At 33.0% G+C, this 26,465-nt stretch overlaps 1 protein-coding gene across 3 annotated transcripts in view; it reads right to left on the bottom strand.

Annotated features, from left to right (window-relative positions):
* Positions 1-232: 232 nt before the first annotated feature.
* Positions 233-26,465, bottom strand: part of LOC135124322 (guanine nucleotide-binding protein G(o) subunit alpha) — a 100,786-nt gene continuing 74,553 nt past the window's right edge. For 2 of the 3 annotated variants that reach the window (XM_064049298.1, XM_064049299.1), the window contains exons 3-8: positions 23,962-24,103; positions 22,264-22,424; positions 22,089-22,217; positions 15,728-15,857; positions 7,321-7,474; positions 5,052-7,251 (exon numbers count right to left, since the gene is read on the bottom strand). In XM_064049298.1, coding sequence (XP_063905368.1) covers positions 7,064-7,251; positions 7,321-7,474; positions 15,728-15,857; positions 22,089-22,217; positions 22,264-22,424; positions 23,962-24,103 — 904 coding nt within the window. In that variant the 3' untranslated portion in view covers positions 5,052-7,063. Of the gene's footprint in view, positions 1,077-1,137; positions 1,292-5,051; positions 7,252-7,320; positions 7,475-15,727; positions 15,858-22,088; positions 22,218-22,263; positions 22,425-23,961; positions 24,104-26,465 lie in introns of those variants that run through there. The other variant, XM_064049301.1, reaches the window with a different exon arrangement.

The raw sequence follows: 26,465 nt of genomic DNA, 5'->3' as shown, positions 1-26,465 counted from the left end.
TGCGCCGGGAATACATATATATTTTTTTAACGTCATCAAGGTGAAGAAAATGTATTAATTAATGACAGCTCGTCATCTTTTTTAAATAATAAAACCATTTCAGGATTTATTCAATATACTCTAGTCATTGGTAATTTCTAGACACCTATTGCACTTACCTCAATAGAAAGGACAGGAAAAAGTGTAAAAGTAGAAATATGCGAAAAATTCGTTTTAGAATGACAAAACTACATTTAAATTTGCTACAACGTGATATAATTTTTATAAACATGTTAATATAATACAATAGACATACATATTTCATTCAAAGATCTCTATTTTGTAATTTCATTTGAATAGAAAAATATGTAATAAAATAAAAATAAAGTAAAATTTATAAAAATACTTTGTTTTTATTACTATAACAACTATACTCTATACAGGATGTTTCACCTCAACTGGCCTTTTGACTTTTTTAACCTGCTGTTTTCACAATAGAATTACACTAAATTTTGTTATATTGATGTGAATTTTATGTTCGCCTTTCAAAAAATATTTGACAGCAGTTGAACTAAAACACTACATATAGTAAATGTGTAAGTAGTACATATAACATAATCTATACTATATTGTAAATGCATCCTTTCAATACGTTAGTTCCAAAAAAGTTATTATAAAATGGAATATTATTCTGAATAGAGCGATAATCGGTTCAATTTGTCTTACACCCTTATTCTTTTATTGGAAAACAACACTAAACTACATTAAAATAAGTACAATAAAACAACAACAGATAAGAAAACTCGACAGATTCATCAACTCATCAACCAATATAAATAAATAACACCTCACTAATGCCCATTTAACTTTTTTACTCCGTCCACTACTAGTCATTGTCGAAGTATAAACTTAATAAAGACCGCAGTTTTGCAAATTTTTCACTATGATCACGTCGGTGGCTGCGTCGAATACGAACTGGATGTTGTGGGTGTTGGTGGCACAAGTCATGTGGCAGTAGATTTCTTTGGAAGACGATTTGTTCTTGGCCTCGAACTGTCCTTGGATGTACGCTGCCGCCTCACTGTACTCTTGCGCACCTTTACGAATTCAAAATTAAACTGCTTGTGGATGCGACGCAAGATATTGTTGAACGCTTACCAGAATACTCTCCAAAACATGTGGTTAAAGGGGACTTCTTGATCTTCTCGGCGAACAAATCTTTCTTGTTGAGGAAGAGGATCATGGATGTGTCTGTGAACCATTTGTTGTTGCAAATCGAATCGAATAATTTTAGACTTTCCTGCATCCTGTTCTAAAATGAAACAGATTTTGTAATTGGGGTTGTCTTTGGTTAGGTTTGGTTTAAAGACTTTCTACATCTACAAGTGGGAATAGACGGTGTGAGTAAAGTGCAACTTTTAGCAGATGATGAGGTACAAGGAATAAGTGAAAATGGATATATTGTCGCTTACCTGTAAAAAATTCGTGTTTTGTAGGTACTTTTTCAATATAAAAATGTTGATGGGTTATCCTCTGTATTTTCGAGTCATAGGAGATTTTAAATGTGGGAATGGATCATGTAGGGAATATTTAACACGGATTTTATTGTGTTTTGGTTGAAAATATTAGCACTATTTTTTTTATCCTAGTTCTTATGTGTTCTCTGATAAAGATTACAGTTGCTTAAAATCGTTTCACTGACCTTGCAACTGTCGTATCTTAGTATTCTCTGATTGCAATTTAACTAACCTAAACACTTGCTTCGTACTGTGATATTACAAGTTACTGAATTTATGTGAGTATTATAGAGTTCAGCAGGGGCGGCTCAGAATGTCAAAAATGTGTAATATTTCTATAGCAGAAAATCTAACTCGTATTTGATTAATTTTAATATTAAAAATTTCGAAAAAAAATTGCCTTAATTTCTGCTGATCATTCATTTCATTTCATTTGTAACGTCTCAACGGTAAAATATAAATATCAAGTTTTCCATAAATTTTAGTATCAATAATAATTCAATTAGTTGAAAAATTAATGCGAAAGTTCCTAGGAAAAGTACACTTTGTTACAGATTTTTTTTCTATTCTTTCAGATTCTCTCAATATCCCTGAAAATTCCCTCAGATTTCCTCAGAATTTTTCAAGATCGCTTTGGATCCTTCAGATCCCTGCAGACTGTTCCAGATTTTTCTACATTTTACTAGATTCTCTTAAATTCTGTGAGGTTTACCTCGATTAGTCTTTCTTTTCGATCCCCTCTGATTCTTCCTAATTCTTTCCGATTTTTAGTTTCATATTGCCTCAATTTTCTTTGATTCCATTAGATTCTTCCAGATTCTTTCCTCTTTTTACGATTCTTCCTTTTGGATTCTTTTGGATTTTTTCGGATGCTTTTGGATGCATACGGATTGTTTCACATTCTTTCGATTTTTTTGAGAATCGTCTCTCAGATTCCCTCAAATTCCTCCAGATTCTTTCAAATGCTTTCAGATTTTTTGATTTTCTTTATAATTATCTCTTTCAGATTTTTTCGATTTTTTTTATTCATTCTAATTATTCCGGATTAATTCCTTTTTTTAAGACTGTTCCTTTCGGATTTTTCGGTTGCTTTTGGATGCTTATGGATTGTTTCACATTCTTTCAAATTTTTTCAGAATTTTTCAAAGACATCGTCAGGAATCTTCACGATTCTTTCAAATTTTTGAATTCTATTCAGGTCGTTTTAAAACCGTGCAGATACTTTCAGATCCCTGCACACTTTTCCAAATTCTTCCAGATTTTTCTAGATTCTTCGAGATTCTCACAGATTCCCACAGGTTTCCTCAGATTCCTTTAAATTATTTCCGATTCCGCAATTTCTTTCAGATTCCTTCAAATTCCTCCAGATTCTTTCATTTACTTTCTGATTCTCTCTTTTAGATTTTTTTGTTTTTTTTATACTTTCTGATTATTTCAGATTCTGCTCCTTTTTTAAGATTCTTCCTTTCGGATTCTTCTGGATTTTTTCGGATGCTTTTGGATGCTTACGGATTGTTTCACATTCTTGCAAATTTTTTCAGAATTTTTCAAAGACATCGTCAGGAATCTTCACGATTCTTTCAAATTTTTGAATTCTATTCAGGTCGTTTTAAAACCGTGCAGATACTTTCAGATCCCTGCACACTTTTCCAAATTCTTCCAGATTTTTCTAGATTCTTCGAGATTCTCACAGATTCCCATAGGTTTCCTCAGATTCCTTTAAATACTTTCCGAATCTCTCAGATTCTTTCCAATCTCGCAATTTCTCTCAGATTTCCTCAAATTCCTCCTGATTTTGTCAAATGCTCTCAGATTCTTTCATTTCCTTTGTGAATAACTCTTTCAGATTTTTTCGATTTTTTTTCTTGCTAATTATTCCGGATTCTTTCCATTCTTTAAGATTCTTCCTTTCGGATTCTTTTGGATTTTTTCGGATGCGTACGGATTGTTCCACATTCTTTCGAATTTTTTCAAAATTTTTCAAAGACATCGTCATGAATCTTGACGATTCTTTCAAATTTTTGAATTCTATTCAGGTGGTTTTAAAACCGTGCAGATACTTTCAGATTCCTGCAGATTTTTCCAAATTCTTCCAGATTTTTCTAGATCCTTCAAGATTCCCACGGATTCGCACAGGTTTCCTCAGATTCCGTTAAATACTTTCTTAATTTCTCAGATTCTTTCCGATCTCGATGATTTCAGATTCTTTCGATTTTCTGTTTCAGTTTTTTTGATTTTGATTTTTTTTTTATTCTTTCTGATTGTCCCAAATGTTTTTCGATGCTTCCGGATTGTTTCCAATTCTTTCAAATTTTTCAGTTCTATTGACATCTTTTCAGATCCCTGCATATTCTTCCAAATTCTTTCAGATTTCTCCATTTTTGTTTTATAGATTCTCTTATATTTTTCTAAATTCTTTGAAATTCTTCAAAATTCTTCAAGCTTCACAGGTTCCCTCAAATTTTTTTAGATTTGATTTTCAAATTCCTTCAGTTTCTTTCCGAGTCTCTCAAATTCTATTAGGTTCCCTCAGACGCTTCACAGTCCTACAAAATCGTTCAGATTCTTCCAGATTCTTCGAGATTTTCTCATATTCCCTTGTGGAATCTAGCAAAATCTAAAAGAATCTAGGAAAATCTGAAAGGGTTTGTAAGGATCTGAAACAATCTGAACAGAACCAAAAAAGCTTAAAGAATCTTGCGTATTTCTGATCATGTCTTTGAAAGAATCTGAAAAGTTCGAAGGAATCCGAAAAAGTTCGAAAGAATCCGATAAATGCGAAAGCGAGAATCAGAGAGAATCCAAAGAATTCGAAAAGAAGAATCGTAAAAAAATGAAAGAATTTGAATAAACCTTAAATTCTCTCAGATTTTTCTATCCAGCTACCATGATAAGAATAAACAATAATTTTTCACGTTATTTTTAAAATATTAGAAAAAAAACATTTTAATAGCCAGAAACAATAAAAATAATAACACGGCGCAAATTCATGAGGCCTCACTTGCCTCAGAGGACAAGCCGCCCCTGGAGTTCAGATACCAAAGAACTTCCAACACCGCAACTTACCTCACAAGCAGGTACACGTGGCAACACTGTGAATTTTGACAGAATGAAACGAAAATGTCGTTACAAAAACTGTCAAACTCCTAGTACGAGTTCAGATTTGTTTATAGTTCAAGATTCGCTTCTCTATACAGGTGCGCAATTTATTTCAAATTTTCCATACAATTTTTTTTGTTACACTCATATTTCGGTTTTAGTTTTTGAATCTGAAAACGTAGGTAGCTTTGAACATTTATTGTATTACATACAACCATGATAACTGTTAGAGTCGTTTTTTCTTCATAACAGCCGGTTTTGAATAACTCAGAGCCTAATAATTATGCAAAGTTTTCACTTTTAGTTTAATTTACTCGACTTTTATGAGTTGTGTGTGATATCCTCAATGTTTTCAGTTCGAGTTTGGTGGTGTTCAAATTTGGTGGATGCGCCGGGAACTGTCACAATTTTCGTGTAAATGTTTTTTATGGAAAGTCGTGGAAATGCAAATAAAAATTCGAAATGGGTAAAATTTATTTATCGTATTCACATCACAGAGAAACAAACATACAATGAGAGAACAACCTCAGTTATGAATGTTACATTTACTGATATTGGAAAACATGTACATCATTCACTGCATTAACTAGCGCCGTACCTTTAATAATCTTCTTATAATTAGTCTTATTTCACAACAAAGCAACAAGTCAATAGTATGCGTGTACATGTGGCTAAAACTTGGACAGTCTCATGGTTTAATTACAATAAAAACTTGTACGGGTGTTATGAGCAAATCGACGAAAGTATGAACTGATCGAAAAACCGAACTTCAAGTGAAAGAGATATGTCTTAAATCCACGAGACGTCGAAGTACAAAAATGTGTGAAAAATCGTTTGGTTAATACGAAAGCAACGTTCTTTTATCTTATAGTTCGTCCACGTTTTGTGCATCCAGATAAATTGTATAGTAATCCGCACCCTACCTACAAGTTTAATTGTCCATTTTGGACTACTTTTTCTCTAGCTGTGTAGATGTCGCACAACTTAAACCTGTATTAAAACAATTGTGGGTTACATCTTGGTTTTATTTTTGAAATAAATTACAAAAAAATTATAATGCCGTAGTCACAATTATTAGAAAATAAACTGACTAGAGATTCAATCATGACTCAATAGGATACTACCAGATATTAAATACTACATTTTTTTACATAACAGTTTGGTTGTATGCGCAAAATTAACATAGAATACACAACAAAATCGGCGAAACGCAAATGAAGGAACGGAATATCAACGAAACGATGTTTAGTGCCCACTTGTTGGAGTTGTTATGTATTTTACGTTATTTTTGATATACTGATACGACAATTACTAGTTTTTGCTCTAAAAATGGATGATTGTATTCAAATAACTTCTGCTTGAGTGAATAGAGAGTGAGTAATTAGATACACTTACAAATCCCCTTTTTGTTTTTGTAAAAAAAAAGCGTAAAATGGGAGATACAAAATATTCGAGGAATGTATCACTTAAAAATGCATGTCATTAAATTACAGTATGATCAAAGTAAATGCACTGGCTACACTACGAAATGGTACTGAAGCTACTTTTAAATCTGTTAAAGCGCCATATAATTTTATGTACACATTAATGTATTACATTATATTTGCATCTGTTCATTAAAAGGTCCATATTTTCCTGATTCAATTCGGACAGTAAAGTATAATAACAAAATCTACAAAAATAAGTTCGTTTTGATATTATACTTTTACGAAACTAATTACACACAAGTAGGCTTTATACTTAGAATGTTTATTATAATAATGTTTATCATATTGTAGATGAACGCTACTTGAGCCGAGACAGTAATAATTTGGTTCCACATTATCATTAACACATACTTAGTTTTTTTTACAAATTTGGTAACTAAACCTATTCAATATAGTTCATTCTCTTGTTCTTTTATTAAAATTATACAAACATAAATAACATCGAACCATATAATATAATAAAATAAAAACAATAACTTAGGTCGAAAGAAGAAAAGCAACTACTATAATTCCGTTGATAAATGCAATCTCTTCTTAATGGCACAGTATCTTGTATATAATTTCCTCTTAAAATCAACTTGTGCAAAGATCCGCGATGTTGATTGTTAAAATTACATTAAAAAATGTGCGTAAATATTAACAGAACATTGTGCAATAAATACGATATTTAGAATGAAAAATAAAATTCAACATTGTCAACCGATGTTATTATCAAGCACAGGAAAGCTACCCTCTTATTGTGTCTGTTGTAGTAATTTTCATCAAACTCGGCAACTCATCGATCAACATAAAAGAACACATTTCAACATCTCACTCAACTTTGGTACAATTATAACGATAACGTTGCCGGGACCTCCCCTAAACGAGAAATACCGTAACGTTTGACAAATACACCGGCACTACCATGTCTGTTTTATTTTTTTGGTTTATCCATGTACTAAAGTCAATAACGTATGAAAAGGAATAGTAATTAGAAGTTTCTCAGTAGAGGCCGCAGTTGCGCAAATTATTAGCTATGATCACATCAGTGACTGCATCGAATACAAACTGGATATTATGCGTATCTGTGGCACAGGTCATATGGCAGTAGATTTCTTTTGTTGTCGATTTGTTCTTCGCTTCGAATTGTGCTTGGATGTACGCTGCCGCCTCGCCATATTCTTGCGCACCTTTACCAACAACACAAAAAAAAACATTCAAAATTAGACACGACATCGACTCCACTAAATTCAACTCACCTGCATACTCTGGGAAACATATTGTTAAAGGCGACTTCCTAATTTTCTCCTCGAACAAGTCTTTCTTATTAAGGAAGAGAATTATAGATGTGTCCGTGAACCATTTGTTGTTACAGATCGAATCAAACAGTTTTAAACTCTCCTGCATCCGGTTCTAAAACAGAAAGCATTTTTAAGCACAGCGGTTTCTCCAACACGATAGCGATTTTGTTTTACATATACAAAACTTTAGGCGCTTGTCGTCTTAAGCTGCGACAACTTTCACACTGATAAAATTTTATTAATTCAACGTTTTTTGTTTCAATGAAACTTTTAAAATCGTAGGTGTAGCAGCTGCACACAAATGTGTGTTTAATTAATTCAAAATTCCTCGTTACCCTTTACTACTAAGGCGGTCTTAAATTGGCATTAACTGTAATACCAACCTCAGGTTTTAATTAACGTATAGATAGATTTTATCACTGTGTATTCAGTGAAAACGAGCGATTTTTCATTTATTTTGGGTTTTTGTAATTTTCCCGTTGACACGTCAGACTAGGGTTCCTGCATATTAAATTCCGGTAAAAAAACTTATGAAGCCCCTACGTGACTGCTTCTATTTACATTTATAAATAGAATAATGACTAGCGAATTAGTAAAATTACTGCTTTTATCAAGCTGAGTTAGGTTATATAAGTGTTAATTCTCAAAATGGTGTTAATAATTTAAGTTTTGCTTTTTCTTGAGACAGCATTGGTTATAGTATTGTGCCAACACCCCAAAAGCTAATAAGCACGATAAGCACAATAAGCAGATGACGTCACATTAATACTTACCAGATATAATGAATTGTTATTTATACACCAAAAATATAATTAGTTATAGTCGCTGCGAAGTCATTTTGACATTATGTGCTAAAGTGAACATAACTTTTCCGCATAAATCAAGAAAAACATTGAAATACGTGTACTTTGAGGCTATTTTAACTCAAAAAATATTTATAAATATTAATAAATCCTCGAATCAAAGTGTGCCGCTTTGTCGAAACAGGAACTATAATATAGCTGTCAAACTCAACGACAGACCAGTTTGCGACAGGTAGTAAATCTCGCTGTAAAGATTAGCGACAAAGGATTATTTTACTATTTTTACTCTGTTTGAAAATTAATTGAAAAAACTGGCAAATTCACAGAAACTCGGAGTTTATTTACGACCGCTGAAATGTCACTCGATTAAAAAAAATGTTTAGGCGGCACCCTTTAGACAGGTGCTAATGTAAGTAATTAACACTTCTTTCATTTATAAAGTAATTTCTTGTACACAGGAAATTCACGGTTGGTTGTTAAAATTTTTCGTAAAAGTGTTCCACAAAGTTTTCATTTTGCGAAACCAAAATCAAGTGGGTGTCTATAAATGTCACTGTAACTATGACAAATGCAGATCAAATCCACTACGAAAAGGTTGGTATTACAGCCAACAGTATTTTAACAGCCGTTAGATTAATGGAAGCAGAAAATCAAAAAGGAATTTGATAATTCAGAGCAAGCGTTTATTTGGAAAATTTGGACTGTTGAAGAGTTCATGGCACCCTTTTGCACCGAAAACTTTAACATCGGGAACAAAACACCATTTTATTAGAGGGTAAGAAGTAGCTTAAAATGTATTTTAACCAGAAATAATGTACAGAAAGTAAATCTTACTAGAAAAATTTCTTCGTTCCTGAACCAAAACAAATTAAACAATTTCAGTTTCTTAGATAAGTTATAATTATAAAATTAGGTTGAGAATTGCATTTTTTACAGGGTTTTTATAAATGATTCTAAAGGCGTAGTTGGCCATGGATTGCCTCATTATGACAGCTCTCACTTGTCATTAATGCCATTTAAAGTCATCGTTTTTATTGTTTTAACGTTTTTTAAGTGTGAATTACAGTAATTCTCGTTCATCCAAGCTCAAAACAACAAAACAGTTGTTTCAAAACTCTTGGTGGTTGCGTACGAAAATTGTGTTTTTATGCTAGGAAGGGAAGACTGAAAATGATTTATTCTGTTGAACAAAACATTGATAGAAAAGTGAGTGTATTCTGTAACCGCTTGTAAGTCAGTATCTGAGGAAGTTGTTGATGATTTGAGACGACGAGCAGAATCCGCAAACATCTCTGACAAAATTTCCTCAGCAGTCAGGAGTTCCTGAGATGAAATTGAACAATGGGCATTGACGAAAGGATCACACAACATTTTTGAAATAAAAAAGAGGGTGAACATGTGCCTTGAACAAAATTGTGAACATTTTCAACATTACTGTGATGTTTAACCACAATAAATTAGTTTCTTTTTATTGTAATGAATCAGTTTTAGTCTTTGGGCATTTAGTATAGTTCAAATTTGAGAGGCGGCACGTTTACACGACCTTTTGTAGACAAAAATGGATTTTGCAATGAAGCTCCGCCCCTGAATGTGATAATAAATGAAAAATTCATCACAACTGAAATATGGGCGGGTGGGCGGGGGTTGATCATTCACTTCTTTTTCTAAATATGTATTATACAATTTTCTTCCACCAACACAATACTTAAAATATGTTTTACATGGTAATTTCTTGGAAAAAATAAGGATTTTGCAATTAAGCTCCGCCTCCGATTTAGAACGATTAAAAAAAACATCACAATTGAGATAAGGGCGGGTGGGCGGTGCTTATATTTAGCCTTCTTTTTCCTTAATATACGTAGTCATTTTTTCCCAACCAGAAACTTAAAAGCATGTTTAAAATGGTAAATTTTTCTAGACAAGTACGGATTTTGCAATTAAGCTCCGCCCCTGGATGTGATAACAAACGAAAAATTCATCATAACCGAGATATGGGCGGCTGGGCGGGGCTTAACCATTGGCTTCTTTTTCTTAATATATAATTTCTTTCAACAACACAATACTTAAAACATGTGTCACTTGGTAATTTCTTGCAAAGAAATTAGGATTTTGCAAAGCTCCGCCCCTGGCTCACCACGAATAAAAAATTAATCAGAATTAAGGTTTAAATATAAAACCCGCCCGCCCGCCCCCATCTCAATTCTGATTACTTTTTTTATTTGTTGTGCGTCGGAGACGGAGCTTAATTACAAAATCCTCATTTCTCGATAAGAATTACCCTGTGAAACATATTTTAAATATCGTGTTGTTGAAAAAAACTAAATATATTAAGAAAAAGAAGCAAACAATTCTGATCTCAGTTGTTTTTGACTTAATTGTGGAACCCCGTTTTTTTGAAAAATTTGGTGCACGAGAAGTTTAAAGAACTGGAAACAAAAAGCTAAAATTCTACTGTCGTGTTAAAAAAAATACTGGAAAATTTTGAAAAATGATTTTTTTTGTGTTTCGAAAACCAGTGGTGGTATTGACTTAGGATTATTCTTCCCTATTATTAACATAGCATAATTTTGGATTCAGCAATTCCACTAAATTTAAACTTTTTAACATATGAAATTTTTGAACTTTTCTCCAGCACTTTTAAAATTTTGTGAAGGAGGTTTTTTTGTTGCGTTCGATTCCGTGAAGTTTTTTATCACTCTAGTTCTTCGAAAATTCCTACCATTTTTTCAAAAATCGTCAAAAAATGTGATTCTTGCGATGTTATAAAAATTCAACTTTGAAACCGAATACATATCTCCAAATCCCAGTGGTGATATAGACTTGGGATTATTCTCATTTATAGTTCCATCATTTTTCGGTAAACACGATTTTTTTCATAATTTTTCGCCACCAAGTTTTGTACAGAATCCTACTAAAAACGTTCTTTATAAAACTGTCAAGATCGCTTCGAATTTTCGATGCTAGCCCTCAGTCTGGACTCGGGATCTTTAACGTATAATATCTTTAGATGGAGTTGGACAAAATTTATCTATCAGATTTTTATTTATCTCACATTTTTTTCAAAATTTTTGGGCAACTTCAACAAAATTTCAAGTTTTTAATACGAAATTTGAAAATTTCTGCAGCACTTTTGAAATTTAGCAAAGTAGATTTTTTTGTTGATTTTGATCCCATCAAGTATCTTTTCTATTAATAATTTCATTAAATTTCTTAGAGGATACGTCATTTTCTAAAATCAGTTTTATCTTAGCAGGTACTAGCCTCTATTTTCTTAGAAAAAAACTCAAAAGCTAGTACTTGCCAAAATTAGACTGATTTTAACAAATGACATACCCTCTACTCTTCATTTTCTTAGAGGGTATGTCATTTGCCAATATCAATCTTATCCTAGCAGGCACTAGCCCCACCCACCCACCCTCGCTTTTCTTAAAGGATGTCATTTGCGAAAATCAGTCTTATCTTAGCAGGTTACTAGCCCCGCCCACCCACCCTCTCTTTTCTTACAAGGTATGTCATTTGCCAGAATCAGTCTTATCTTAGCAAGTACTAACCCCTCCCACCCGCCCTCTATTTTTTAGAGAGTATGTGATATGGCAAAATCAGTCTTATCTTATGCAAATTTCGACCGATTTTCGACCAGAAGTCACTTCCGTTTCAATTTTTACATTTTGCAATTTTTCGATTTGAGTTTCTTGGCAGCTACTAGCTCCGCCCACCCACCCCCTCTTCTCTTGGAGGGTATCCCATTTGCCAAAATCAGTCTTAACAGGTACTAGAGCCACCCACCCGCCCCTGTTTTCCTATACTGTATATCATTTCCCAAAATTAGTTTTATCATAACAGGTACTAGCCCCACCCACCCACGCTCTCTCTTCTTAGAGGGTATGTTATTTGCCATAATCAGCCTTATCTTAGCAGCTTTTAGAAGAGAGGGTGGGTGGACGGGACTAGTAGCTGTCAAGATACGACTAATTTTGGCAAATGAGATACCTTCTAAGATAAGAGAGGGCGGGTGGGCGGGGCTAGTAACTGCCAGTATAAGACTGATTTTGGCAGATGACAAACCTTCTAAGAAAAAAGAGGGCGGGTGGGCGGGGCTAGTACCTGCTAAGATAAGAGTGATTTTCGCAAATGAGATATCCTTTAAGAAAAGAGGGGGTGGGGTTAGTGCCTGCTAAAAAGAAAAAGTTTGATGTTTGCGATATTATAAAAAATCAAATTTGAAATTGAATATTTCGAAAAGCAGTCGTGGTATAGTTTTAGGATTCTTCTCATTTATAAACCCATCATTTCTGGGTAAACAGGATTTTCGATGCTAGCCCTCAATCTGGACTCGGGACCATTAACGTATCACATTTAGTTTTAGATGGAGCTCGACAAAATTTATTTCTCAGATTTTTTTGTAAATTTTTGGGCAACTTAAACAAAATTTCAATTTTTTAATCCGAAATTTGAAATTTTCTCAGCAATCAGTCTATCTTAGCAAGGACTAGCCCCGCCCACCCTGTTCTCATTTTAACGATCTTATTTCTATTCAGTATAAGACCCACTTTTGATTCAGACTAGATAAAATGAATCACTGAAATAGAGGCGGGGTGGGTGGGCGGGGTTAATTTTTATGTGTTCTTTTGTAGAGTGGGAATGGAAACTAATAGAACATAGGCTGTTAAAAGTAGGAAAAAGAAGGGCTAATCGTAGTTTTTCCGGTATACTATTTGTAATAAGATTTATTTCTTATTTCAGAAGAACAAAATTAGAGAATGAGTGGGTGGGCGGGGATAAGTTTAACATTTTCTACAGTCTTTTATAAGAAAGCAATAGCCCCGCCCACCCGCCCTCTATTTTCTTTGAGGGTATGTCGTTTTCCAGAATCAGTCTTTCATTCAAACGATTTTATTTACGTTCAGTATAAGATCCACTTTTTATTCAAACCAGATAAAATGAATCACTGAAATGGAGGCGGGGTGGGTGGGTGGGGCTCAGGTTATTAAAAAAAAAAAGATAATCGTAAAATTTTTAACATACTGTGCATTACTTTATCAACTGTCCAGCATAATTAATTTCAAGGTGATATTTTGTATAGACGGGGTCAAGTTGATTGCGTATAAATGGACTTCTTCAAAGCTTTTGACAGAATAAATCATAATAATTTACTTAAAAAACATGAAAATCTTGGACTTTCACGTCCTCTCAAAGGTTTGATGGATTCTTATTTACTAAATCGTTCTCAGCATGTTTCCTCCGCTCCTCTTTAACATATATACAAACGATATCTCAAAGAACTGTGTTTAGCATTGTTAATTAATTTTATTACACTATAATAAGTTTTAATAAGGATATTGTAATAGTTTAAGTTGAGGTTCTAGGTATTCCTGTTTGGAAAGAATTTGAAAGGGTTTTGGAGCCTCTAGTGTCTTTTCTTGTAATAATTTAATTAAATTTCTTAGAGGATACGTCATTAGCCAAAATCACCCTTATCTCAGCAGGTACTAGCCCCGCCCACCCACCCTCTCTTTTCTTAGAAGGTATCTCATTTGCCAAAATCAGTCTTATCTTAGCAGGTACTAGAAAGAAATCAGAAGGTAAGCTGGAGATATTCACGCATTAGGTGCGTGCAGTGTTGCCAATTTTACTTTTATAAAATTACGTTTTTTTCGTAATCTACGTCATAAAGAATTTTTTAGCCGCCATTTTCCAGACACCCGGTATATACAGCGTGATCAATTGGACTGTTTGAGTTTTTAATACCCGGTGACTATTAAAGATTGTGATTTTTGTAACGTTAGCAACATATTTAAAATTTTATAATGACATACCTGATTGTCAAAACTGACAATTGTGAACTGACATGTTAACACTGCTGCCAACCAACATAAAAATTGTCAATTATGTTCATTTTGACATTTTCAAGCAACATTTTTTGTGATACCAGCTGAAACTGATCACGTTTTTCCTAAACTTTAAGTTTCAGTTCTACGAATTTATTTCAGTGTCAGGAAGATTGAAAATCCTTAAGTACTTTCAGGAGTTAGTTAAAAATAACTAATGATTTTATTATAAACTGTTTATTAGACGCTTTATAGAGGGAACTTGTGTTAAGGTTCCTTAATCAATAAATAAATTTTGCTTCCAAATGGTCGATATTGCAATGTCACTAATTAAAAAGAAAAAAGAAATAGGTTCAAATCGAGACCCTTGACGAACTCCTGACGTTACACAACAAAAAAATCAAGAACCAATGAAGATTAAGGTTAGAAATGTTGCAGTTAGAGAAAAATCGAGAAAAATGAAAGAATCCTATTTGGATAAAAGAGACACTGGAATTTTAATTTAAGTTCAGGATTAGTTTAAATGACTGAAAAATTGTGACTGAACTAAAGTAACATCTTATGAAAATGTCGACTGAAAACGAATCATTGATATTGGGAAAATTTATAGAAAGTTCTAATCAAAAATCAGATCACTAAAGAAATTGTGACAGTCCAAAGATGTTCTAAAACGTTCAAAGAACTGTAATCGAGGACAACAAAAGAACTGAGAAAATTGAAAAAAAATCAAACAAATAAGAGTGTAGAGCATACAGAACACTACACAAGTCACTCAAATTTTCGAATACATCTGTACTAAATAATGTAGCATTGACCTCGTTATTTTCAGATCCCCTAAATGCTTGTCAATAAACGTTTATACCGCAGCCGCATAAACATATAAATTTTAAAACGTTTAAACTCCACGATCGATTGTAATAATACGCAAAAATTAAAAATGTAAATGTGGCTAATGTTAATAACCGATTACGTTATTATCACAGTGTCCCGACATCAAGTAACCCCCGACCTATATTTAAAATTCTCCAAATAACGGCTTTATTTATTTACCTCTCAACTGCATCGAGTTTATTTCAAAGGTGGTTGCTGGGCGGCTTGCGGCTTGACGTCGACACCTCGACGGCTTCGACGGAAAAGTACTTTAATTTCTTTATTGCCCGAAAATCGGCGACCGCCAAATATATCTCCGCATTACTCTAATGACGTGAATAAAAGCCTTCGCCGCCCCCGCCTTTTTCCCACCCCACTCGAAAAATTAATTCCCAACGATGACGTCACCTGAAACGTGCTACTTCAAACCCGAAGAGCCCTCTCCGGCACTTCACAAATCAAATTTAGCTATTTAGAGCCGGGAATGAAATGAGAAAAACGCCAAATTAACTCGGAAAATGAATGCGTCCTACAGAAATAACCTCGCTCGAAAAACTCCCTTTGAAATATGTAATTCCATTAAAATTAGTTTGACGTTTCTATTAATAATGCAGAAACGCCTATAAAACTCACCCCTGTCACATAATCACGTTATGAAACATTTCCTATTCCAGCGTTTAACGAACGCACAATTCGTTATCATTATCTGCAGCCAATTTCCTGCTGGCACTTAAAACGCGTTTAGGGAAAACGCCGAATGAAAATTTATAACATCGCGATGCATCATTTTATCGGGGGTGGTCGCATACGTGTGTGCGGGGTCGTTAAGAAAGTCATTACTCTTTTCGAAACTCGACTACTTACTGTCGTTTCGTCCTCGTGCAGAACTTGATCATATTCGCTCATCGCTACGCAGAAAATAATTGCCGTCACGTCCTCGAAACAGTGAATCCACTTCTTTCGCTCCGACCTCTGACCGCCCACGTCGAACAATCTGGAACGAGAAACAATAAATTGTCGTGGAGTATTATGAGCTAAGTTCGGCTCGGACACAAAATGAAGATTGGTGCAGTCGGAAAGACACCGAATGCGAGGCCTAAAACTCCATCGGGTAGTAAGTGAGTTATATTGACAGAATAATACACTTCGTGGCAAAATTGGAACATCAACAGAAATTTATTCCTGGTTCTTAAAATATCACTTGTTTCGGATCTGATTGCTGTTTAATAAAAATTGTCAGTGAGGCTTTTTCAGAATGTAAGTAAATTGACGCCGACTCTATTTTTGTGTGTTAATAAAATTTTGTGGCCCAACATGATCATCGATCCTCCACGACGTTTGCTGCCGGGAAATTCGCGTCGTTCACCACAAGATGGCGATTTTTAACTGTACTTTAAAAATATTATGAAAATAGCAAAATCTGTTTATTCCTTCCCTTTAGAAAATGATGACGTCATCTCATATCAAAATTCATTAACTTTACACTCACGTAATATTACAACTATTATTATTATAACAAAGCGATTTTCTTTGAAACCTTGGTATAACTTACAAATTTTAGAAATGTGTTTAAATTTACTTACTCATCTCCCCGGAAAGTTGATGACGTCATTATATGATAACTACTTCTTCGGGATAATGTTTCAAAAAGTTATAGACGAAATTTAACCCTCACTTTTCTTTGCAAATGTTTGGTATTTTTTTTTCTATCAAATTTTTGTTGCTAGGTGAGTTGTCAATTTACTTGTACTTTAGTCTTAAATTTCTTTTTAGGTGTGGTAATCTGATGTTTTCGATGTTTGGTAAAACCTAGAATATGCTAAAATATGAAAAATTTTTTTGTAAATTTTTAGAACATTTTTCCAAAAGCTCAATTTTTCCATAGCTTTGACATTTTTGATCATTTTTCGACCACCTTCGAAAATTTTTTTGTAGAATCCCAACCCTATTAAATTATTTTATGACTTCATTTTTCTGAAAATTCCTACCATATTTGCAGGATCACCAATTGAATATGGTAATTTTCAGGATTATTAAAAAATTTGGTTTTTAAACCGAATGTTTCAAAAATCAATAAAACCTTTACATTTTTTGAATTAGCACTTTGAGATTTTTTTTGTGCATTTTCTGGCAACTTTTCCAAAAGCTAAATTTTTTAGTGCTCCTCCACTGTGAAATTTTTCAAACACAATTTCAAAATTAAATTGTAAAATGCTGCTGTTCAATTTTGATTCTCTTTTCAAAAATCTGGATATCTGGGGTAAAAACTGAACACGGATTCATGGACAACAAGTGCAGGAGTATGAAATTCCACCAAATTGTAGTAAGATGACGTCATCAATTGGGGGGGGGGATTTTTTCACTGACTATTTACCGGGCCTTGGGCATAGAAATAAGCTCGTAATGTTTCCAAATTTTGATCATTTTTTGTAGAAGTTAGTCATCAGTAGTTGCTAAGATAAAACTGATTTTGGTAAATAACATACCCTCTAAGAAAAGAGACGGTGGTGGGCGGGGCTAGTACCTACTACGATAAGACTGATTTTGCCAAATGAGATACCCTCTAAGAAAAGAGATGGCGGGTGGGGATAGTAGCTGATAAAATAAGACTGATTTTGGCAAATGAGGTTCCTGTAAGAAAATAGAGGGCGGGTGGGCGGGCTTAGTACCTGCTAAAATAAGATCGATTTTGGCAAATGACATACCTTCCAAGAAAACAGAGGGTGGGTGGGCGGTGCTAGTACCTGCTAAGATAAGAGTGATTTTAGCAAAAAAATGAGATACCCTGCTTAAATAAGACTGATTTTAGCAAATGACGTATCCTCTGAGAATTTAATTAAATTGTTATAAGAAAAAACACTGGAGGAAAGCACTTCGAAATTCTTTCCAAACAGGAATACCTAGAACCTCAAGATTGTCATAAATTTTCAAGAAAAAAAAAAAAAAACACACAGGGTCCCAAAATTAACTCAAAAACAGGTAGGTTAGAATTTTACAAAACAAGAACACCAAAATCTCCCAAAATTCTTTTAAATAATTTACAAAAAAAATCTCTATGGACTCCCAAAATAATACACCATGGGTACCCAAGTTTCCCGAATTAAAACAAACAAACAAAAAAAAATGGTCGAAGGTTATTTCGACAGAATGTCCCTCGCCTCTGAAATATAATAATACAAATCCAGGTTTTTCTAAAAATTATAAAATTTGATTATGCAAATGCTAAAATAAGATCGATTTTGGCACATGACATACTTTCCAAGAAAAGAGGGGGTGGGTGGGCTGGGCTAATACCTGCTAAGATAGAAGTGATTTTAACAAATGAGATACCCTCAAAGAAAAGAGACGGCGTGTGGGCGGGGCTAGAAGGGGGTCCCAAAATTAACTCAAAAACAGGGAGGTCAAAATTTTCCTCTCCCGAATTAAAAAAAAAAAAAACACTCCGGCACTGAAGACTTTTTCAAACTCGTAAGAAATAAAAAACTAAAAACTCAAAAGATTTTTTCAAGTTCTTTATAAAAGTTTTTAATTGGGATAACGAATGCTGCACAACCGAATACTCTGAAATTTTGAAAACGTAGTTATCATAATCGTGATAAATCGTTAATCAAAATTTATTCGTTTATCCCCTTCCAAAAAATTGATGACGTCATCTCAAAATTTTGCCTAATAAATCCTCTTTGAAATATGCAAAATATTGTGACCCTATATTTGTGGTCCATCAGTGGACTCAGGTTTTAGAATTACTTATACAGGGTGACTCAAAAAAATTAATGAAATTTATTAATTCATTCCAGAACGACTTACTCCCTTTTCCCCACAATTTAGGAATATGATTTTAAAATATTTTAGTACGAAAGGATTATTTATTTAAATTATATTTTTATTTTGAATCGTATTATTATTTCGTATTACACTGCACATATCCAAATTGACGTACGTGTCCTTGCAAAAATGTGTATGTAGTCATCACAAAATTGTGTAATGGAAAAATTCGCAAAATTAATTTTATAATTTTTTGGAAAAGTCTGGATTTATGATATTTACCCTTGACCAATTTTTTGATATCACAATTTTTGGTTTTTTCATTTTTTAAACTTTTCAATGTTTTCATTTTTCAATGTTCCGGTTTCATATTTTTCCTTTTCTTCAATTTCAATCTTTTCAAATTTTTAGTTTCTTGACTTTTTCAATTTTTCGATAACATAGTTTTCCATTTTTTGATTTTTCAGATTCTTAATTTTTAATTTTTCGTTTCCTCAATTTGTGAAGTTCTTGTTTTTATTTTTCATTTTCCCGATTTTTTAGTTTTTATTTTATCAAATTTTCCATTTTTGATTTTTCAATTCCCCTATTTCCCAATTTCAAATTTTTCAATATTGCAATCTTTGGATTTCCAATTAGCCGATTTTCCTATTTCTTTTTCTTAATTTTCAATATTTGGATTTTACAAAATAAAAAAAGTTAAAATCGAGTTAAAAATTTTTCTTTTTAATTGAAAAAAAAATAACGCAAATTCGGCCCACTCCCGCTTTCACGAGATTATGTTCAGAAAAATCAACGCTTTTTTTTTTAGAAAAAAAAAAATAATAAAAAAACCCAAAATTAAGATTTCCAGAAATTGACGGTTTTTCTCAAAAAATTGAAAAATCTCATAAAACTTCACATACATTTTTTTTCCAATTTTTTTTCTGAAAAATAAATTTAAAGACAAAAATTTTGAAAAAAAACTTCCCGATAACTCAATTTTTGAAAAAAAGAGCCATTTTTCATTTTGAAAAAATTCTCCGTTTCGTAATTTTTTTCCGTTTCTTAATTTTTAATTTTTCGTTTCCTCAATTTGTGAAGTTCTTCATTTCTACTTTTCATTTTCCCGATTTTTTAATTTTTATTTTATCAAATTTTCCATTTTTGATTTTTCAATTCCCCTATTTCCCAATTATAAATTTTTCAATATTGTAATCTTTGGATTTCCAATTATCCGATTTCCCTATTTCTTTTTCTTAATTTTCAATATTTGGATTTTACAAAATAAAAAAAGTTAAAATCGAGTTAAAAATTTTTCTTTTTAATTGAAAAAAAAAAACAAATTCGGCCCGCTCCCGCTTTCACGAGATTATGTCCAGAAAAATCAGCGCTTTTTAGGAAAAAAAAAATAAATAAATAAAAAACCAAAAATTAGGACTTCCAGAAATTGACGGCTTTTCTCAAAAAATTGAAAAATCTCATAGAACTTCACATGAATTTTTTTTTCAATTTTTTTCTGCAAAGTACATTTAAAGACAAAAATTTTGAAAAAAAAACTTCCCGGTAACTCAATTTTTGAAAAAAAGAGCCATTTTTCAATTTGAAAAAATTCTCAGAAACCTCTTTAGTGGGGTAGAAAAAAACAAAAAATTTTAGCAAAATCGAAAGGAGTCGGGTTCAAAAGTGGTCGATTTGGCATATATGTTTTTTTAATTTTTCATAATTCAAGTTCTTGATTTCCACTTTTTAGATTTTTCAAAGTTTTCATTTATACTTCTTCATTTTTGATTTTACAATTTTGTTTGATTCGAAAAGCTGAAAAATCGAAAAATTGAAAAATTCAGAAATCGAGTAACTACAAAATCGGGAAAAACTTGAAATCTCGAAAAACTGAAAGAAAACTGAAAGATCAAAACACTGCAAAAGCGAAAATGTGGACAATCGAAAAACTGAAGAAACGAAAAATTCATACATTGAAAAACTAAAAGCCGAGAAACTTAAAAATCGGAGAACATTAATGAATCGAAAAATTGGAAAATCCAAAAATTGTAAATTCCAAAAAGTATAAAATCGTCAAAATTCCAAATTCGAAAAACTTTGGGTGATTGGAAAACTGAAAAATTAAAATTCGAAAAATGGAAAATTTCCAAAATCGTGAAATTGAAAAAGTGAAAAATTTTACAAACTTATTTTATTATCTACATATTTAAAAAGAATACTGGAAAAATTGCAAATCAAAAACCAAAGAAGTGAAAAATTGAAAATTGAAAAACTGCAAATCGAAACACTGAAAAATCCAAGAACTGAAAATTTTCACATTGAAAACAGAAAAAGTATAAAATCAGAACAACGCAAAACCGAAATTTCAGTTTTTCGTTTTTTTACCTTTTCAATTTTTGAATTTCTCCATTTTTCAATATTCGTTTTCATAAATTTTCCTTTAACTTTAATTTTTTCAGTTTCCTAAATTTTTAATTTTCATTTTCTCGATTTTAAAGCACAATTTTTCGTTTTTTCATATTCTTTACTTTTTCAATGTCTCTTTCGATTTTATTGTTGTTAAACGTAGCAAAAGAACGAATTTGAAAATCATTCTCCACTAAAATGTGGAACGAATTTTTTACTATTTCTCCCAGATTCAGATTGTTAAGAGCAGAGGGAAACGGGACCTATTTTTTCGTACTCTAGGTGCCATAAAACGTCGAAAAAAACGTGAAAGTAGTCAGAGCTTACACTCGGTAAGTAAAAATCAAGTTGATAAACGAGAAACTGACTCAAACTAATCTGTGTTCTGCAACTACTGAAACAAAGTTGTTTCCTACGTTTTATTTAAAACTTTGAAATACAACGCACGTAATCTTCATTCACGTGATTATTTTATGACACAGTTTACAAACAGAAACTCTATTTTGTTTGTGCTTTGAGCAAATAGCTATTTGCATATCACGGGAGTAAAGTACATGTGTTTTCTCCTGCGCGCTTAACACGAGACAATAAAAATATCCTTTTCCCGTCAAAAGTGGCCTAGAAGCCCCACTATACCAATTTTACCAAAAACCGACAAATTCCCTGCATTTGTTAGCTAATATCAAATTGTTAATTTTACTGAGACCACTCAAAATACAGTGAACCAGGAAACCGCCACATGTTTTTTGGGGTTAACCGTTGCAGGTGGATTACCTAATCTAAAAGAGTGTTATGTAATCCCATAAATACCTCTACTTGTGATTTAGATAACGGGAAATTCGTGGCAACATGACGTTATTTCTTTTTTATGGAAGTATTACCAACAATCAATATTGACATATAACCTAAACTTTATCTAAATACATATTGGAAAGTATTTCCTGATTACCACACCACGACAGTAATTACAAAAATTCCAAACATATGTCACTTTATTTCGTTTGCAAAACAGAATTCACTCTCTGTATTATGTGTTGCATAATAAAACGTCGAATTAACAAAATCCACTCACTTGAAATTGAGATTTTTAAACGAAAAGTGTACTTCGACAATCCCCGTCGTTTTGACTCTCGTACGGAGGATATCCTGTTCCGTGGGTTGGTATTCTTTGGCACCTAATCGGTCCAAGTCATCCAGGAAACTAAAACACCCACTTTAACAAACGCAAAACCCCCTACAAAACTTACTATTTAGCGGAATCGTTCAATTGGTATTCGTTGGAACGTCCGAAACACTCTTGCACCCCGGAATCCGCCCATAACCGTTTCATCGCAGCGAGGAGCTCTTCGGAAAATGGTTCGGTGTCTTCCATCCGCTGGATCACGTCGAAAACCATCTTCCCATCGATCTGCGAAAAACGAAAAAAGCCTGAATCAGAGCCGGCCAGGTGGAGCAACAGGTAACGAGGTCGTGGAAATCAGAGGATCTCGGTTTTCGGTCACGGTGAATGAACGTGCACTTTGAACATAGTGCTTTAATGAAGGGAAAAAGTGAATAAATATTTTACGCACACGCGCCCGATCAAATCATTTTTTGCGAAGGTTACGCACAATTACGCCGCTTCGTAAATTAACGAAGTGTATTATTACAGGTTTTATGGCGGTGTTGAGTTTTATTTATTGAGTCGATTCGGAAAATGAAAGCGCAGATGAAGTTACAAAGGCGGATTTACGAAATCTTTGTGTGTAGAATGATTTAACGTTCGGATTTAATTGTTTCGGGTTTGGTTTTTAAAAAAGTCAGTGTTAGGATAATTGGAATAAAATTTTGCCAACGAAGTTATTGGAATTTTTAAAGAATTACTATTTCCGTTAGTAGAATAAATTTATTGCTTATTTATTCATCAACTTTATTCAATGTAATAATAGCTTCTATGTCACGGTCACTTCAAACCCTGTCACCGAATCAGAATTGTTCCATTATGGCACAACACGTTCAAACTTGGTTTATTTTAATAAATGAAAACGTTTTATTGACAAGAGGAAACATTTATTTATATCAAAAGGAAGACATAACTATAAATTTAAATAATCCTTCAAGGAATTAATTAAGTATTACAATGAAATTCAAACATTTGTGGACCAATAAATAAAACGAAAAAACCATCCATAAAATAAATTAGCGCTTTTCAAGGTGTGTCAACTTCCGAATAGACAGAAATAACAGAGAGGAACCCTACATTGTGTCAGACAAAGTAAGAGTGACATCATCTCTCTATCCAATTCGAAATTTCAAAGACCACTTTTTTTAGTATCCTAATCTATATAATGTTCTATAAACATAGTTATCTAAGACCCATTATGTCATGTATTTATAAAAGATAAGGAAGTATTTTAAAATCATAGTGACAATCAAACAAATCACTACTATAATGTTCGTTTTATAACATAAACAGGCAGAATAGTTAATTATATAACTATTATTAAATTACCTTGATTTAAAAACAAGTTACAACATTTTGCGAAATCACCAGAAAATTTCGGCATCTCATCCGGATATTAAAAACAAATAAATATCTAACTTGTAGAAATTGTGCCAAAACAAAGTTTTCCGTAACACCCGCCTCTTTCCACATGTGAACTTGGCCACTAGCAACCCCTATCATAATCGATACCCCCGTAAACAACGGTGCAACCTGTGTCCGCTTCTAATAAATCCGGGGTAAACCAGTTGACTTTTTCGTCCATACAAAGTTCCGGCCACGTTCAACACCCGAACATTAATAATATAAATATTTGTTTCTCCGAATATATCTAGCTTATTTTAACTCAATTATTTATTATTTCAGCAGCAAGAACGCACTTTTAATTTAAACTTTACAATATTTTACGCTGAGAATAGTTCGGGTGAATTTTTTCGCTATTAAAGACACAAAAAATACTGACCTCTCGCTCGTTGTTGCCGTAGCTGATTCCGAGGTTTGGCATGGCCCGCAGGATGGCCACAAGGGATTGAATAGTGTTGCTATACACTACCGGTCGGTATTGTTTGAAGTCTTCGCTTGTGAACCCACTTTCGTGGATAATTCTGAAACAAGACGGTAAGTTAGCACAAAGACACGTACGGGTGGTTGTTAATACAGTAGAACCGCGATAATCCGGACTCACAATAGTTACGACACGTCGAACACGGACAGAAAATAGTAAATTACGGTATGCGGAGTGTCTGCAAACAATTGTATCAAAGGTGGCTGTAGTATAGTTGTTTGTACAACTAGACGGCGTTTCCTTCAGTAGGTGGATAGTATAGAATAGGATAAAGTCGAGCTTTGTAAACAGGTGAGTAAATGATGCTCCTTTCACATGTTTTATACAATATTGTTTACGAGTGAAAAATTAAAATGATATCATTATAATTATTATTAGTAGTATATTTGTGGAAAATATGGATTTTGAAATTAAGCTCCGCCTCCCCCGGCTCACGACGAATAAAGAAAAATCGTCACAACTGAGATAGAGTGGGTGGGTGGAGCTTAAGTTTTCCATTGTTTTTTTTTTATCCTTAATATACATATCTTTTCTTCAAAACAAGAAACTGAAAACATGTTTAAAATCGTAAATTTTGTCCCCCACACTTGTCTACAGATTTACTTTTTAAATGTTTTAAGTTCCTTGTGTTTAAAATAAAATTACGTTCACATCTCAGTTGTAATAACTTATTCGTTGTGAGCCGAAGGGCGGAGCTTAATTGCAAAATGCCTAACATGTTGTTGAAAGGAAACTACACATATTAAGAAAAAAAGTACAAAAATAAGCCCCACCCACCCACCCCATCTCAATTGTGACGAACTTTTCATTCGTTGTCAGACCGAGGGGCGGAGTTTCATTGTAAAATCGATGTTTCCCGATAAAAAATTACCATTTTAAACATGTTTATGTGAAAAAAGGGAAAATTTAAGCCCCGCCCACCCACCGCCATCGCAATTATAATTATTTTTTTTATTCGTTGTGAGCCGGATGGCGGAGTTTAATTTCAATTATTATTTTTCTCCAAGAAATTACCATTTGAAAAAAGTATGGTGTTGTTGAAAAAAAACCTGTATATGTATATTGAAAAAAAAAAAACAAGCCCCACCCACACGCCTTGATCTCAAGTGTTATGCATTTTTCAGCAAAACATGTTTTAAGTATGGTATTGTTGAAAATAGACCATTTTGAAAAAAAGGAAACTGTAACCCCCCTCTCCCCTACCATAGTACAACAACAAAAGTTAACTGAAGAACATGTTTCACATGATAATTCTTGTGGAAAAATACGGTTTCTGCAAGTAAGCTCCGCCTCCCTTGGCTTACGACATATAAAGAAAAATCGTCACAATTGAGATAGGGTGGGTGGGCGGGGCTTATGTTTTGCATCGTTTTTTTACTCTTAATATACAGTCTTCTCTTTACAACAAGAAACTGAAAAATGTTTAAAATAGTACATTTTACCCCCCACACTTCTCTCCAGATTTACCTTTTTAAACATGTGTTAAGTTTCATGTTGTGAAAAGAAGTCTACAAATATTAAAACAAAAAGGCAAAATGTAAGCCCCCCCACCCACCCCATCTCAATTGTGACGAACTTTTCATTCGTTGTCAGACCGAGGGGCGGAGTTTAATTGTAAAATCTTGTCGTGAAAAGAAGATGTATATTCAGAAAAGAAGGCAAAATTAAGCCCCGCCCACCCGCCGTAGTCTCAATTATAATGATTTTTTTATTCGTCGTGAGCCGGGGGGCGGAGTTTAATTGCAAAATTCCTATTTCTCTACAACAAATTACCATCTGAAACATGTTTATATGTATGGTGTTGTTGAAAAAAACTTGTATATATGTATTAAAAAAAATAAATGTCAACAAGAACAAAGATCACTGAAGAACATGTTTTCAACATGATACTTCTTGTAGAAAAATACGGATTTTGCAATTTAGCTCCGACGAACAATTGTGTTTCTATTTTTTCGATTTTTAATTGTTTGATTTTTAAATTTTTCAATTTCTCGGTTTTTAAATTTTTTGAAATTTTAGTTTTTCAATACATAAAATTTTAGATTTTTGATTTTTCGATTCTTTAATTTTTCAGTTCTTGAATTTTTCAATTTACCAAATTTTTAAATTATGGGTTTTTCAGTTTTTTGATACTTCAATTTTCCTATTTTTCGATTTTTGACTTTTTGGTTTTCGATTTTTCGGTTTTTCAATTTTCGACCTTCGCAAAAAAGCATGTGCTTAGAGGTGTAGAAAATCCAGAGTTTAGAACAATATAGGTAGAAAAAAGCAAAATGTCAGTGATCAAAAATAGGCAAGTATGCAAAAACAAGTAGGACTGAAATAAAAATGTTTTTCAGATACACATTTATATACAACTTTCACGCATTTGCCTACAACAAAGAAGAAAATAATAATAATTA

This window comes from Zophobas morio, unplaced genomic scaffold (assembly GCF_036711695.1).
Source record: "Zophobas morio isolate AGI-343-1 ecotype UQ-CSIRO unplaced genomic scaffold, CSIRO_AGI_Zmor_V1 ptg000007l, whole genome shotgun sequence".
In the NCBI taxonomy this organism is placed as follows: Eukaryota; Metazoa; Arthropoda; class Insecta; order Coleoptera; family Tenebrionidae; genus Zophobas; species Zophobas morio.
Note: the sequence above shows the minus strand (reverse complement) of the source record. Positions and strands in the feature narration are given on the sequence as shown.